We start from the raw sequence: 17,235 nt of genomic DNA, 5'->3' as shown, positions 1-17,235 counted from the left end.
ACACATGTAGACCAATGGAACAGAATGGAGAGCCCAGAAATAAACCCATGTCAATACAGTCAGTTAATATTTGACAAAGGGGGCAGGAACATAAAATGGAGTAAAAATAGCCTCTTCAACAAATGGTGTTGGGAGATGGGAGATCTGGACAAGTACATGCAAAAAAAGAAAAGAAAAGAAAAAGAAAAAAAAAAAAAGAAACTAGACCACCAACTTACACCATGCACCAAAATAAGCTCAAGATGGATAAAAAACTTAAGTATAAGTGGTGACACCATAAAGGTCCTAGAGGAAAACATAGGCAGGAAAATTTCAGATATTTCATGCAGCAATATTTTTACCAACACATCCTCTAGGGCAAGGTAGATAAAGAAAAGAATAAACAAGTAGGACTACATTAAACTAAAAAGCTTCTGCATGGCTAAAGAAAACATCAATAAAATGGAAAAGGAACCAACCTTATGATAAGGAAAACATATTTTCCAATGATACCTTGGACAAGGGTTTGATCTCCGAAATATATAAAGAACTCATACGACTCCACTCCAAGAAGACAATCCAATTAAAAAATAGGCAAAGGACCTGAACAGACACTTCTCCAAGGAGGACATACAGAGTGTCTACAGACACCTGAAAAAATGGTCAACATCACTAGCCATCCAAATTAAAACCACAATGAGATAGCACTTCACACTGGTCAGAATGGCCATCATTAGTAAATCAACAAACAAGTGCTGCCAAGGTTGTGGAGAAAGGGGAACCCCAGTGCACTATTGGTGGGAATGCAGACTGGTGCAGCCACTGTGGAAAACAGTATGGAATTTCCTCAAAAAACTAAAAACAGAACTTCCTTTCAATCTAGCAATCCCATTGCTGGGACCATACTCTAAGAATCTTGAATTACCAATTCAAAAGAACCTATGTACTTCTGTGTTCATAGCAGCACAATTCACAATAGCCAAGTGCTCAAAACAGTTAAGTGTCCATCAGTAAATGAGTGGACAAAAAAAACTGTGGTACATTTACTACGTAGCAGAAAGAAGGAACTCCTACCCTTCATGACAGCATAGACGGAACTGGAGAGAATTATGCTAAGTGAAATAAGCCAGGTGGTGAAAGACAAATACCACATGATTTAACCTATAAGTGGAACTGAATCAACAAAACAAACAAATGAACAAAACAGAACCAGACACACTGAAATAAAGAAGAAACTGACAGTGACCAGAGGGGAGGGGGAAGAGGACAACGGGGAAAGAAAGGGAGGAGGCAAGCAAAGGAACAGGAATAGAGGACTCATGGTCACAGACAATGGAGGAGGATTGACTGTGGAAGTGAGGTGGGGACAGGGCAGGGGTGAGCAATGAGGAAAAAGATGAGATAACTATAATTGAACAACAATAAATTTAAAAAAGGAATTCCATTTACAATAAAGATAGTATTTCACTTTAGGGGGTTAAGGCTTGCCTATTTGAAGAACTGTATTAAGAAAATGGACTACTTATTTGGAAAAATAAAGTTATATACCTACCCTATATCTAACATGAAAATAAATTCTTGAATGTATTAAACTTTTTCATATAAAAATACTTCTTAATAGACCTAGAAAAAACAGAGGTGAATACTTACTAAAAAGTGGGGTAGAAAACCCTCTTTCAAACATGATAACAAAGCTATAAAGCATAAAAAGAAAAGAAAAAGCAAAAAGGTTGCTTATAAAATGTGTGGGAAGACGGTATAACCAAACACTGCGTTGTCATGGGCAGTAGGCAGGGATGAGCTCCCTCACACACTGTCAGGGTGATGCACTGAGGGAACTGTGGCAACACACGGAAAATTTTAAAGACAAAGTTTTATGAAAAATTCCATTTACAGAAATAGATCCTAAGAATACAAGCAGAAGGATTTTAAGGATTTATCACAGCATTGTTTACATTATACTGAAAATCTCCAAACAATCTAAATACTCATCTTTAGAGGGATGACTAAATTATTCTACATTCATATAAAGAAGATTATGTAGCCATTTAAAATGTTGCTAAAACATAAATTTGTTGACATGTAAAGAAGTCCATTATTTATTAGGTGGGGAGAAAAGGCAGGTACTTTTAGCATGATCTTATTTTTAAAAAGCAACATATATACCAACAAGTAGAGAAAAAGGTCTAGAAGAATTCACCGTAGTTATCTCTCATTGAAAGGCTCAGGAAATCCTAGCATTTCTTCTTAGTACATCTGGATATGTACTTTTCTCTTTCTTTTTAAATGAACTCAAATTACCTTTATAATCAGAAAACATAAAAATATTTAAAAAACACAAAGTATACAATTCTATATAATATTCATGGGTAGAAAATCCATGCTTGAGAAAAAAAAATCCAAGATAGCATAGGCACTAGGAACAGTAACACTAGAAAGGTTCCAAAAATTTCCTGGTAGACACCATGAAAATGTCGGGAAGAGAGCATGGAATTTATAAGAACTGGTTAATGGTGGTTAATGGGACCCAGAAAGGCTACTTTAAAACAGCTGGCTGTTTTGACTTGTGGGTGGGAAGAGGGGGGCCTGGTGACAGGAGGCGGAGCATCCATCGCTCTCTGACGGTTCAATAGACCCTGGACCGGTACAGGTCCGAGGTCTGCGGGGTTGTGGACCCCTGCGTTAAAGTACCCCAATTTGTCATACCGGGTAAGGAATGCAGATGCCGAGCAGGTAGGGCAAAGAACTCTGAAAGAAATTATCGAAAAAGGCAAAGAGTAGCAGAAGGAGATGAAAAAGAGATAAATAATCCGTACTAGAATATCAAATTCCAGTTACCCAGAAATTTCCTAGTCACCAAATATGGCAGGTATGTGCTACTTGCTGCACTGCTGTTTGACATTATGGCTGCTCTCTCTTTCCATTTGGTAACTGTTTCTGATGTGCCAGAACCTTTTCATTTATAGTACTTGTTAATCGTCATCAGGCAGCAAACACAGATGGCACCAGTCAGGTCTGCCCAGCCTAACTCCGGGGAGAGCTCGCGCGCCCTCTGCTGGTCAGCTGCACACCAGAACAAGAGGGTGTCTGGAGACAGCTTTCCCAAGCATAGGGATACACTTGTGTTCTCTACACAGCTAATTTCAGTGAAGAGTTTGGAAACCATTTCCTCCAACTGCAACCCCGCCCAAAGAGACAATTCCAGATTTAAATGACGCCTTCCTTTGTTACACCAGAGAAAAAACATAAAAACCAAAGTTCCATGAGAAAATACAGCATGAAAAGCATTTTAAATTCAAATAATTTCACCTTACTATATAATAAATAAAAAGGTATGCAGATGACTGCAACACAATATGACTATAGAGCCCATTAGAGTTTTATTCTGGTTGAAAGCCTGGAAATTACTGTAACTATAAGATTTGTATAGGTTTTACAACTTACAGAAAGCTCTCATTTTCACACCTAACCCTGATAACCATCCTATAATCCAGGGAGGAAAGCAAGACAAGCTTTTCAACTGTCACCATTTTACAGATGTGGCAGATGAGACTCAGAGAGATTCCCTGAGTCGCCTTGATCACACACATACAAGAGCCAGGGTCCAAGCAGGCCTCCTAAGCCCAAATTCTACGTTCTTACTCACTGCACTATTCCACCTGTGCTGCTGATCTCTAAAGAGTTTTCCAAAGAGTTGGCATGTATTTTAGGTAGAGAAGTAAAAGGCCTAAAATGCATGCTTCTATATAATACATTCCATTTTGTTTCAAATACTACCAAAATTTTAGGTGCTGAATCTGAGGGAGTTTTGCATTGGAGCACTGCTTTGCCCTAAAGGAACATCAGTTTAACAAGGGAAGTGGCCACTTTAGCAAGGAATCTCCTAAAAAACAAATAAAGTTACTAAAGCGTTTCTACATGCAGGCTTGTCTATGCCCATAAAAAGTAGATCCTGTCAAGCTTTTTGGTTTCTGCACTCACTTAGTCACGCAGCATGAAACTAGCATTGGCAGTCCTCAAGTTCTCCTTCTGCTTTCCCTTGAATTGTTATAATCCTAATGATTTCCCCCTCATGAACAAAGCACTATAGATACTGTTTTGTTGGAGTGCCAACAAATATCAGTATGCTGAAGAGAGATTCAGTGAAATTCAGCTATTATCACAGAGATCCCTCAAACTAAAGAACAAAGCAAAGTAGTAATGATAAATAAAATCAAAGAATTACTTAGTGCTGACTATATGCCAGGCATATCCCAGGTGTTTTACATACAATAACTCATTTAGTCTTGCCAAGAACCCATTTAACAGACAAATACATTGAGGCACAGAGAGGTAGTAATTCTAGTTACTTAGGATAACAGTATTTGCACAGCTAGTAAATAGTGAGACTGAGATGTGGACCCAAGCAGGATGGGAACTGAGTTCATTTCCTTAATCAATAAAGCTATGGTGCCTCTATACAGTGGTGTCTTCCATCTTGTTGTTGTGTTTTTAAGTACACTTTCAATTTTAGAATGGTTTTAGATTTACAGAAAAGCTGCAGATAGTACAGAGTTTCAATATATTTGACAGTTTCCCCTATTATTAAAATCTCGAAACAGTAAATTAAGCCAATATTAATACATTATTATAAACTTCCGTCTGTGCTTTACTCACATTCCCTTCATTTTTACCTGGTGTCCTTTTTCTCCTGTAAGATTCTATTTGAGACATCACATTACATTTAGTCATGAGGCCTCCTTAGGCTCCTTTGGCTCTAACAGGTTTTCAGATTTTCGTTGTTTTTGATGACCTTGGCAATTAGTTTTGAGGAGTACTGATCAGTTATCTGGTAGAATGATCCTCAGTAAGTATTCATCAATGTTTTCTCATGAGTAGACTAGAGGTATGGGTTTTAGGCAGGAAAACCACCATGGTAAACTACCATTCTTACCACATCATATCAAGAGCAAATGATATAAACATAACTTATTACTGTTGATGTTAATTAACCTTGATCACTTGGCTGATGTAGTGACTAAAAGATTTCTCCGCTGTAAAGTTGTCCCCTGCCCCCTTTCCACACTGTATTTTTTAGAGGGAAATGGCTATGCATGGTCCACACTTAAGGAGTGATGAATTGTGCTCTACCTCTTGAAGGTAAAAGTAACTACAAAAATTATTTGGAATTCTTTTGCATGAGAGATTTGACTCTTCTTCTACATTTATTTTTTTATTCAATCATTTGATTATATCAGTATGGACTCAGGTAATTATTTTAAACTGTGGATTATAGCCCAATACTACTTTATTTCGGTTGGCTCCTATATCCTTTGACACACTACCATCACTGTTTTTGTTTTTTAGCACTTCCTTACTTTCTGGCACTACGAGATGTTGCAGGCCCATGCTGTATGAGCCCTGACCCAGGCTTAGAGTCAGCCGTTTCTCCGAAGAGCATGTGTTCTTTTATTAAAGGATGGTCTGGGTTCCAGGTGTATATCCTCACTACAAGGTTGCTTCTACGTCCTCTCAGCTGACAAAGCAAGGAAATACATGTGTACACTAAATCAAGCATATACACACATCTTTACTGATGTTTCTCATGTATCTATCTATACCTATAGTAAGCTAAACTGGAGTTCATACTAATGTCTCCAACTCTAATTCATTACCATGGGGATGGATCATTCTAGCCTTTACCTCTCGTTTGTCTATAACCTCTCACTCCAACAGTAAGAAACCTAGTTCCCATCATCCACCAACCAGTTATAAATTATTCAATTCCAGTACACATGTCCTGTGGTTTCGGAATTAACCCATACCTCTACAGGAAACTATCAACTACAGTACAGTGCATGTGTACGGTTCCTATTGTCTTTAGTCTTCAGTTTCACTTTCGAAGTTACTTAGGTCAGCACCTTTCCCCTGACCCCTTTCAGTGTGGTTATTGCCTAGATTTGTAATGCAGTTAGAATCTTATGGTATAGCCTGCATTCCATCCTGGAGTCCCCACTTCCCCTTAATTATTTTTTTAAAGTTTGCATACATTAAGGTTTACTCCTTGTGCTGTGAAGCTCTATGGATTTTAACAAATGCATAGTGTCGTGTACCTGTCATTAGAGAATTGTACAAAACAGTTTTACTACCCCCCAAAATCCTCCATTCTACTAATCAACCCCCATCTCTCCCCAAACTCCCTGTTTCTGTTACATTTTCCTAACAGTCAATGCACTTGACATCATTGCTTCTCATCCTTTCCCCTTACAACGACGTGTTCACATTTATAAACTCATGTGATTCTCACTTCAATCCTGAGTGTTTCCACTCAGCAGATGATTGAATGGAAACTCATGAGAATAAGTGGCTTGGGCAAGATCTCACTAAGTGGTGGTGCTTGCTGGAACTCTAACCTGTGCCTTTTAACTCCTGGTGTGATGCTCTCTCTACTACGCAGCACTACTTGTTTTTGTTTTTGTTTTTTCAGCAGGGAGAGAAATGGCTGTGCATAGAGAAAAGAAGAAGAGAAGACAGAAGTGGTGAGTGGTAAGTGATCACATCCAACATTAATGGAAACGTTTAGACTAAAAATATAAGACAGGGGAATTCTAGTTCTGATGATTTGGTAAACTCACACTCCAAAAACCTTTCTGCTATAAAATACTCCCAAAAGACTGGTTAAACTCACTTAAAACTGTATCTTGTTAACTCTGTCATTGAGTTAGCAAGAAGGAATGAGAAATCTTCAAGAAGGAACAAAACCTGGCAAAGGTCCAGAAAGCTGAGTGACAACTGACGCCATCACCCGCCCCAACCCCACAAGGTATTAAAACACACACACACAACTTCCCTAAATAAACTCGTTTGGCTTAATATTAGAAAATATGGTTGTGCAATTCACTAAATTATCAGATTAAAGAAAAACAATTCTATGACCTCCTCAACAAATAGAGAAAGTAGCTGATGCAATTTTACACCCATTTGTGGCTAAAAATCAGATAAATAAAACTTAGCAAATATGGAATGGATGATAATTTCATTAACCTGATAAAGAGTGGCCACTGAAAGCCTACAATGTCATCTTCAATGATAAAATATTAGAAATATTAAACATGAATAAGACAAGGATGCCCACTATCACTGGTTCTATTCAACTGCACTACAGGTCCTGGCCAGCACTGGAGAAAAAAGGAGAAATCAAAGGTAAGAGTTGAGAAGGAGGTAACAAAACTATCAGGGTTTCCTGAGGTCATGATTGTCAACACAGAAAAATCTCCAAGCCCTACAAATGACAAGTATTACTTTTAAAAACAGCCCTGGCTGGCATAGCTCAGTGGATTGAGCGCGGGCCTGCAAACCACACGATCGCAGTTCGATTCTCAGTCAGGGCACATGCCTGGGTTGTGGGCCAGTTCCCGGCAAGGGACACACGAGAGGCAACCATACATTGATATTTCTCTCCCTCTCTCTTTCCCTTCCCCTCTAAAGATAAATAAAAATATTTTTTTAAAAAACAAAGTCTGGTAAGGCTGCTAAATCAATATACAAAACAACAATTACATTTTTATATAGGTAGAAAATCTAATTTTAAAATATACCATCTATGACAGTAGTCAAAATATAATAATGTTCTTAGAAAGTTGCAAAATATGAAATCCTTTTAAGAAAAATTATAAAACTTCATTGAAAGATACTAAAGATATAAATAAATGGAGAGACATTGTCTACATAGGTAGAATAATTTTATATGGTAAAGCTGTCAGTTCTCTTCAAACTGATATACAGATCTAATACTATACCAATCAAAATTCCAGTAAGGTTTTTTTGTGTGTGTGGCACTTAAGCTGGTTCAAAAAGATATATGAAAGTGCAAACTACAGAAAAAAAGGAATAGATACTCCTGAAGAAAGGGGATAAGCAGAGGACCTGCCCTACTAGCTCTCAATCCTTACTGCTAAATTGCTCAGGTATTAGGCTGGGCATAGAAAACAGGACAATGGAAGAGAAAACAGAGCCCAGAGACATACCTGGCTATAAATGCAAACTTGATACACAACAAGACTCAGCACTGCAGACCTGTGGGCAAATGAGAGACCCTCCAAAAATGGTTCTGGGACAAGTGGTTATTCACGTAGAAAAAACATAGGGATAATAAATGGCATTGGGTTAGGCTGCTACATTTTGGTAATTTATTACACAGCAATAGAAAACACACATCCTCTAACAAGTGTGCCAGGAGGCAGGTTTAAGAATGTCTATAGCAGCACTTTTCTAGGAATAAAAAACCTGAAAGAAACTAAAGCCCAGCCAGTAGGAAATGGGTAACTTGTGGTAAATTCATACAATGAAATATTATACAGCAGTAAAAATAAATGAAATGAGCTAAGGCACTTTGTCAAGTGTACTGTTAGAAAAAATAGGCAATTTGTAGGGGAGTATATATATACAGTATGATTCCATTTACATGGTGTCCAAAAACATTAAAAACTCACAATATTTTATTTATATAAAGAGGAAAGAGGGACTTGGGAACCAGGAGGGGCACACAGGGGTTGTCCAAGTTTTAGGTAATATTCCATTTTTTAAAGTTGGTGATAGATATATAGGTATTCATTTTATAATTATTATTTATATATTATGCTATGTTGTCTGTACATATTCTTTGAATAAATAAAATGCTTTATTTTTTTGGCTATGACTGCAATTTTATTCTTTCCAATGTAAATAAATTACTGTTTGATATTTAATGACACTCATCAATAGACAATATAAAATACTTTTTAAAATAAGAGGAATAGTTTGCAAACTTTACTATCAATCCTTTAAACCTAATTCTTTCTGAATTATGTATATGTATTATATGTTATACACACACACTCACACACACATACTACATATTCAGACAAATATAATTAAAATATATATAGGAAAAAACCACAAGAACCAAATTTGTGGTCAAAAGCCTCAATAATTTTGAAATAAATTTCCAAAAGTGACTCTCACCTGAACTACTACAATTACCTGCCAACTGGTCTCTTTATTTTGTTCTTGTACCTATTTCTTGTCTGTATTTCATGCTGTTCCCCACTATCTCTTAAGGGGTATATCACTGGTGATTTTTACATCACGTTATCATGATACCACATGATATGACCCCTCTCTACTTTTAAAAAAAATTAAAAAATTTTAATTTCTTTATCTTTAGAGGAGAAGGAAAGGAGAGAAGGAGAGAAATATCAATGTAGGGTTGCCTCTCATGTGTCCCCCGCTGGGAACTGGCCTGCAACCCAGGCTTGTGCCCTGACTGGGAATCAAACCTCGAGCCTTTGGTTCACAAGCCCATGCTCAATCCACTGAGCTACACCAGCCAGGGTGACCCCTCTCTACTTTTAGGCTCTTATTTTATTCCCCTCTTTCCACATGCCACTGCCACAGAACAGATCCTAATATACTTTAGCATTAATGTCTAAAATACTGATGTGTATGTTTAATAAAATATTGACATTGTATCATGAGTAGCTCCCTGTTTTTCATTTGTTCTGGGGGACTTGGGGTTGTCTGTTCACTTGTGGTTCTGTTTTGTGATGGTTTCACTAGAATCTTTTTTCTTCATCATTAATATCCACTACAGTAGAAATCCTGTCATCTCTACTTCTAAATATGTCCTGAATCTGTTCCCTTTTTTTCCATCTCTCCTGCTAGCACTCCAGTCCAAACACTATTGTCTTTTACCTGGACCAACAGAACAGCCACCTGTCTCCTTATTTCCATTTTTGCCCACTGCCCATTACATTCTGCACACCACAGCCACAGAGACCTTATTATAACACAGATTAGATCATGTCACTCTCTTCAAATGGCTCCGCATTATAACAGAATAAAATCTGAAATTCCTTACATCTGACATAATTCAATTCCAGCCTACTTTCTCTAAGTTCATCTCTCTCATGCACCATAACGAGCCACAGGAGCAGTTATGACGGTTTTAGAGTAAGCCGAAATCGTTATTGCCTTGGGGGCAACCTGCATTTAAGCCAGCATCTCTCTACCTGGACTATTCTAACCTTAGGTCTTTGCAAATTCTTCCCCACCATTCAGAGTTCAACTCAAAGTCCACTATTCAGAGAGGCCTTCCCTGACCACTCTGGCTAAAGCAGGGCTCCCTACCCCTGTCTATCAAGCCTATCACCCTGTTTTATCTTCTCCACAACATTTTCTATCTCCCCAACATGTAGGGACCTTGTCCATCCTGTTCACTGCTACACTCTATGCCAAAATATTTCCCAGAATGTTGTACATGAAAATAATTACATGTTGAATGAATGACCTCTCATGGCCTTGGTTCAAATTATTTGGTCTCTGAACAAATGTTCAGGTTTAATACCTGAGCGTTTATATATTGATTTGGTTATAACACGCTTCTTTAAACAAAACATATGAACAAAACCCATTTAACTTCTGATTTCATCATCTCCTCTTCTTTGTCTTTAAAATATGGAAAAATGTCTAAGTATTTTGTAAACACCACATAGATATAGACTTAAAAAAAGGAACTAAAGTTTGTTCTATGCCCAAAATTAAAATAAGTCATTTCCAAATCCTAAGCTACAGATATTTGTTCATGCCATTTGACTTTGAACAAATGGAAAATAACTACTTTATAGGTAGAATTGTTGGGATTCAAGTTTTAAAAAGTTATTTCTTCTTACTAACATTGTGGTTTCCTACTGATTTAAAGATTGAAGGGAGATTAAATCTGTATCTATGTTAAAAATACTTAGTTGCTGATAAAAGATTGCATACAAACATTGTCTTTTTTTTTCATCCTCACCCAAGGACATTTTTTCATTCCTAGAGAGGGAGGGAGGGAGGGAGGGAGGGAGGGAGGGAGGGAGGGAGGAAGAAAAACACTGATGAGAAAGAAGCATCGATTGGTTGTCTTTTTGGTAGCCACCATGACTGGGGATCAAACCTGCAATCTTGGTATGTGCCCCGACCAGCCATTCAACCCATGGCCTTTCAGTTACTGGGTGAGGCTCCAACCCGATGTGAGCCACGTCGGCCAGGGCCAAATATTACCTTTAGAGTAGTCCATTCATTCCATATACATATGCATCCTTAGTACACTGCCTGAGATAGTTAATGCACATGCACGTTGAGTAAATGAATGGACTACCTAAAAGCAATGGTGAAAAGTCAAACAATTCTAATATAGTGCCACAACCTCCATATGCAGAGTAACATGCTGGAAGAGGGCAAACCTACAACTACAGAGGAGGAGTCAGAAAAAGTGTCTGAGTGGAGCTGTCATACCTGGGATGAGTCTTGAGGTAAACAGATAAGAGACGGAAAGGAAGGGAGCTCCAAAGAAAATTTGATATGTAAAGGCCCACTGGCTTTGGCAAGTGAGCAACACATCAGAATCATGACTGCAAACATGAAGGGTGGAAAGAGATGAGGCCCAAAATGTGTGCAAGTTGCAGATAACAGAGTACTGTGTATACAATACTAAGGGATTCAGATTCTGTCCTACAAGGGACTTAATACAGATCCCCTACGGAATCATGTATGTAGCCTCCAGGATAAGAGATTTCTCTTAGAGAAACCTTTAATTTTCAGTTTGATAAAAACCTAACCAAAAAAAATCCTAACAAAAGGACACTCTGGATCACCTAGATGACCACCTTTTAATCAAGTAAAGATTAAGATTAATCTTGTGTCACAAGATTTCGGATCACATTTGTGTTTAGGAGTATACTGGTAGATAAGTGGTACCATTTGTCATGGGCACCGGTTAATGAGAAAACAACCAGGAGTACTTCATGTAAATGATGTTATTTGCCAAGTGAAGGTCAAATAAAATCTTGACACATCGAAGGACTGAAGATTTTACAGTGGTTTAAAGAAAGAAAAGAGATGAGGGCATTGAGCGATTGATCTCTCAACACAAAGACAAAATGGACGGGCCTTTCTATAATAAGGAAGTTATAACAGGGAGGACAGAGAACATTTGCTTTGAGAGTTTCTTAGGCCTGGCAAAACAGTCTCGTTGGTAACAATGAATAAGTATTCATTTGAATTTGTTTTTAGTTTTGCTACATTTAACTTATAACTATTTATAAGTTACAGTTGCATAAAAGATACAACATAAGGAATTTATATATAGTTTTATATTTGCATATATTTAACATACTGAAAATACTTTAACAATAGAGAATCCTGGGTATATACTTGGGTTTGACAAATTCTGCTCTGGGTGATTGGGAGCCATTCAAAGATTTTAATAGAACAATAGCAGATTTGTGCTTTAGAAAAATCACTGGCAGCACTGTAGAATTGCAGAATCAAAAGTATTTAAGGCAGAAAGGAGGTTGCTAATAAAATAATATCTTACCCAGAGAGTATGATAAGGATGGAGAAGAGCTGAGTCAAAAGGACTTGGTCATGTGCCCCACCAGGTGGCTCAGTGATTAGGGGACCATCAATTATACCCAAAAGGAGCCAAGGCGTGGTGGGATTGAGGGTGGCGGGTGGGCCCGGGTAGGGCCTGGGAAAGTGGTGGTGGGAAAATGGAGCCAAGTATATTCAAACATTAATTTAAAAAAGCAAAAAAAATGTATACCAAAAAGCTGCAGATTCCATCCCTAGTCAGGGGACATACCTAGCTTGGGGGTTCATTCCACCCAGGTCTGGGCGAGTGCCACAGGTAAACCTGTCTATGTCTCTCTGTCTGTTTCTCTCCTCTCCCACCCTTCTCTCTGCCTCCCAACCACCCTCTCTCCCTCCCTCCCTCTCTCCCTTCCCCAAATCAATAAATATATAATCGGGGGGCTTTTTTTAAGGACTTGGTTGTGGGTGAGGGGGTAAAAGGCATGTAGGATGACTGTCCCTTGGGGGATTTGGTGGTGAGGTAAACACCACAAGAAGGCAAACAAGTGACCACGAAGGGGAAGGAGAGAGAAAAGAGAAATGATGGATTCAATTTAGCAATGATTTGAATTTCATTTCAGCCAAAGAAAATCCAGTTATCTTTTCTGAGTCTCAGTTTTCTCAGTGACAGCTGCATTCATGAATTACCAAATTAACTATTTTAGCGCTGTCTAAAAATACACGAAGCCCTCCACGGTATGCTGTAAATAAGTTATGAAAAATCAGCAAAAGCCCAGCCCCTAAAGGAAATTCAGCAGGGTTAAAAAGGTATACGGCAAATTTTTGCTAAACTGTGTACTTCAACTACAACCCAAGGTACCCACTCAGTATGGTACTTTTTGCTGTCCGATGCCATCTCTCCCTCGCGTACGTATTGGGCAAGAGATAGCACGCCAAGCCTACAAGCGAGATGCAAAGACAGCACTCTCAAAGGACTTACAGAGCAATGGGACGCATCTGGTAGAAGATTACTGAATATGTAGTGTATTCGGAACTTTGACCCTACAGGCAGGGTTAGCTATTTTAATTTTATTTAGAGGAATCGACATGTAGTATTTTAGACAGTCCAATAAGAATGTAAACACTTCACATTTTGTTTCCATTAAGGAAGGGGAAAAAAGGACGCGAGTGGAAGGGAAAGGCTGCTGTTATCGCACAATCAGCCTGTATCCTGGCAAGCCGCAGAAGCGCGGGCCTCTGGGAAAGAGTAATTCAACTCTGGTTTGGTGGGCATGCCTAGCATCCGTCACTAACTCATAATACAAAAGCACAGGGTTTATAGACCCAAAATGTTTAACCGTTAACCTCATCCACGTCTTCCAACGTGTTACTGAGGGGGAAAGCCGCGGGGCGTACCTTTAGTACAGGACGCTGCTTTGGGGGGTTGCACTGGACACAGCGCCTCCCACAGCGAAAGTCAGGGGCTGCGAAGCGTGGGGGCAGGCGGGCCGCCTGCGACAGGTCCCTGCGTACGAGCACTGAGCTCGCAGGCTTCTCCCGCCGCCTAGCGCAGACCGGAAAGGCGCGCCAGTCTTACGGCGCAGTCTCCGCTGGGCCTGAGAGGACGGGGCGGAGCCAGAGGGTAGGGCGGGGCCAGGGGCCAGGGGCGGGGCCAGGGGCGGCACCTCGGAAGGCTGGTGCCGCAGCCCGAGCCGGTGCTCGGTCTCTGCCGCCTAACGGGAACTGTAGTTCTGGAAGCAAGTCCGGCTCCCTCAGAGGGCAGTGCGAACTACATTTCCCGAGTAGGGAACGGACCCGGCAGGCCATGCGTTCTGGGAGCGACGCAGCCGCAGCCGGGTCCCGAACCAGAGGGTGTTTGGGGACCAGGCCGTAAAGAGGGGTGGCATTTCCTACCCCTTTCTTGTTGCCCGGGCGGTGCCAGCTCTGTGTGACCTTGCCACAGTGTCGTGAGTCCCCTGCCCGGCTCCCTGTGTTTTTCCTAGTCCCCGCAGGGAGTTGGGGCCTCGAGGTTTCGAGGTAGGGGTCGCCGTCCTGCGCCGGGGTTGAGGGCGCGCCCCTCCTCCTTGGCCCGGTCAGCCTAGCAGCCCGGCCCGGCGGCGTCTCTATGGGCCCCACCCGGAAGCGTAACGTGTGTCCTCGGCTGAGTCGCCGGGCGCTGGGCTTCTTCTCGCGCGACGCAGGCGTGGTGCAGAGGACGAACCTAGGCATCCTGCGGGTGCTGGTGTGCCAGGTGACCGCCGGCCCCGGGGAGCAGGGCGAAGGTCTGCGGGGCACCCGGTGGTGACCGCCGCATAAAATAGGCACCGAGCCTTCCGGGGTGCCTATTTTATGCAGTCGAGCCTCCCCTTTTAAGAAGGTTATGTGTGATGGGCAGGAACATCATTCTCTGAACCTGGGGAGTTAGTCAGTAGGCATTAATAGGACCGCCAGATGCTTTTAGTTTTTTAAGCTGCTTATGTCTTTCTGCAAACAATCTTTTTAAAAGTCAACCCACTTAAACCAAAACGTCAGAGTGAGACAGAGTGAGAAAAGATTGAACATAATGTTTTTAAATAACATACGTGAAATTTCTTTGAAAACCCTAAATTTAACTATGCGTCATAAAATAGGTGCACAGTAGAGGGTTATGAGTTATTTTTTAAACTGAAACTCTTTGTGTCTTTCAGGAAAGTACTAAATTTAAGAATGTTTGGACTACTCATTCCAAGTCACCTATAGCCTATGAAAGAGGAAGAATATATTTTGATAATTATCGGTGCTGTGTCACCAGGTATCTTTTTGGGGGAATTTTTTTTGCTATGATCCACTTCATTGTTGATCTTAACTCTAATTTTTTTATAGAAACACATGCCTATATTAGAGCGTAATGATATCGGAGAATGCAAAATGTGTCCAAAATACGTGGTAAAATGCATGTAGTTTGAAAATTTTGTTTAAAGTTGCAGGTTTCATCTGTGTACGTACCATTTAAAGTGAAATTACTTTGTAGTGCAGGCAAAATGATAAATTGCTCCTTAAGTTTCTTTAAAATAACACTATCTCTCCATAGGTAGTGCTGCTAGTAGTGTTTCTAATTCCTCCCTACTGCTTTTTATAATATTGCTGTCATTCATTTTACATATATCCATAAGTTACAGTCACTGAATACCTTGTTGCTATTGTTATGGACAAGTCTTTATCTGTTATTAAAAATAAGAAGGGTAGCCATAACCAGGTGACTCATGGTTGGAGTGTTGCTCCATAGACCAAAAGGTTGCAGGTTCTGTCCCTGGTCAGGGCACATAGCTAGGTTGTGGGTTCCATTCGTGCTGGGGCATGTAGGGGAGGCGACCTACTGATGTTCCTCTCTCTCTCTCTCCCTGACCTGCACCCCTCACCCCCCTCCCTTCTTTCTCTAAAATCAATAAACATATCCTCCAGTGAGGACTTTTTTAAAAAGTAGAAGAAAGGATTTTGTCTTACCTTTATTTATTCTCTAACACTCTTTCTTTCTTTATGTAGATCTGAGTTTCTGACCCAGATCATTTTTTTCTTTCTGAAGAACTTCTCTGAAAATTTCTTCTAAGGCAGGTCTACTGGCAGCACTTTTTCTGAATTTTTGTTTGAAAAGGTTTGTTTTGTTTCATCTTTTGAAAGATAATTTCATGGGACACACAATTTTAGGTTGGTGGGTTTTTTTCTTTTATCACTTTTTTCCCATTTTCTCCATGGTTTCTAAAGACAAGTCCAATGTAATTCTTATCCTGTTCCACCACAGGTTAGGTCTTCCCCCCACCACCCCAGGTTTCTTTTTGAAAAAAAATTATTTATTTTTAAAGAGGGGAAAGGAGAGAAAAAGGGAGAGAAACATCAATATGTGGTTGCCTCTCATGCACCCCCTACTGGCCACCTGGACCACAGTCCAGATATGTGCCCTGACTGGGAATGGAACCAGCGATCTTTTGATTCACAGGCTGGCACTCTCAGCCTGTGAGTCCATTGAGCCATACCAGCCAGAGTATCCCTCTGGCTTCTTTTAAGATGTTCTCTTGTTTTTTATTTTCTACGGTTAGAAATGATATGCCCAGGTATAGATTTGTGGGGGGGGGGGGAGGTATTTAATTATTCTCGATGTTCTGTAAGCTTCTTAAATTTGTGCTTTGGTGTCTGACATTAATTTGGAAATATCTCAGCCATTATTCAAGTGTTTCTTCTGTTTGTTTTATCTTTCTTCTCCTTCTTTTATTCCTATTATGTGTATATTACATTTTTCTACTTATCCCATAGTTTTTGGATATTCTGTTCTGCTTCTTTTTAATTCTTTTTTTCCTAGTTGGGAAATTCTGTTTTTCTCATTCTTTTTACTTTCTAGTTTGGGAAGTTTCTGTTGACATACCTTCAAGCCCATCCAAGACATTCTTCATTTGTGTTAGGGTGTTTTTGATTTCTAGCATTTCCTTTTGATTTTTTTCTTTGACTTAAAAAAATGTCTGCTTAATTTTCCATCTGTTCTGGCATATTGTCCACTTTTTCCATTAGAGCTTTTAGCATATTAATCATAGTTATTTTAAGTTCCTGGTCTGATTACAAATTCTAAATTACCAATAAATTCCCAATCTAAATCCCAATATCTTATCTGAGTCTGGTTCTGATACTTATTTTATCTCTTCAAACTTTGTATTTTACATTTTAGTAGGCTGTATAATTTCTTTGTTGAAAGTTGTCTGTGATGTATTAGGTAAAAAAGAATTGTGGTAAACATGTCTTGAGAGTGAGGTTTTATGTTTCTCTGGCTAGGAGTTAGGTAGTGTTTGTTGTTGGCTGTTGCTGCAGGTGTCAGAGGCCCAATTTCCTCTAGTGTCCTTGTTTTTGTCACCCCAGTACTGACACTGGCAGCTTCCTTCTGGG

At 39.7% G+C, this 17,235-nt stretch overlaps 2 protein-coding genes across 9 annotated transcripts in view; one reads left to right on the top strand and one right to left on the bottom strand.

Annotated features, from left to right (window-relative positions):
- Positions 1-13,925, bottom strand: part of METTL8 (methyltransferase 8, tRNA N3-cytidine) — a 76,437-nt gene extending 62,512 nt beyond the window's left edge. The window contains exon 1 of the mRNA XM_037044477.1: positions 13,744-13,925. The gene's annotated coding sequence lies outside the window, so the exon portion shown is untranslated. The remainder of the gene's footprint in view (positions 1-13,743) is intronic.
- A 154-nt stretch (positions 13,926-14,079) lies between these two features.
- DCAF17 (DDB1 and CUL4 associated factor 17) overlaps positions 14,080-17,235 on the top strand; it is a 30,308-nt gene continuing 27,152 nt past the window's right edge. Inside the window, exons 1-3 of one of the 8 annotated variants that reach the window (XM_037044475.1) lie at positions 14,085-14,364; positions 15,015-15,103; positions 15,190-15,304. Coding sequence is in view for 3 of the 8 variants with exons in the window: in XM_037044471.1 (XP_036900366.1) it covers positions 14,453-14,578; positions 15,015-15,118 (230 nt within the window). In the remaining 5 variants the exon portion in view is untranslated. Of the gene's footprint in view, positions 14,579-14,657; positions 14,756-15,014; positions 15,119-15,189; positions 15,305-17,235 lie in introns of those variants that run through there. The other 7 variants (XM_037044474.1, XM_037044471.1, XM_037044469.1 and 4 more) reach the window with 7 other exon arrangements.

The sequence above is a fragment of the Sturnira hondurensis genome, unplaced genomic scaffold (assembly GCF_014824575.4).
Source record: "Sturnira hondurensis isolate 20B ecotype Veracruz unplaced genomic scaffold, ASM1482457v3 Scaffold0004136, whole genome shotgun sequence".
Taxonomy (NCBI): domain Eukaryota; kingdom Metazoa; phylum Chordata; class Mammalia; order Chiroptera; family Phyllostomidae; genus Sturnira; species Sturnira hondurensis.
This window is presented reverse-complemented; position numbering and strand designations above follow the sequence as displayed.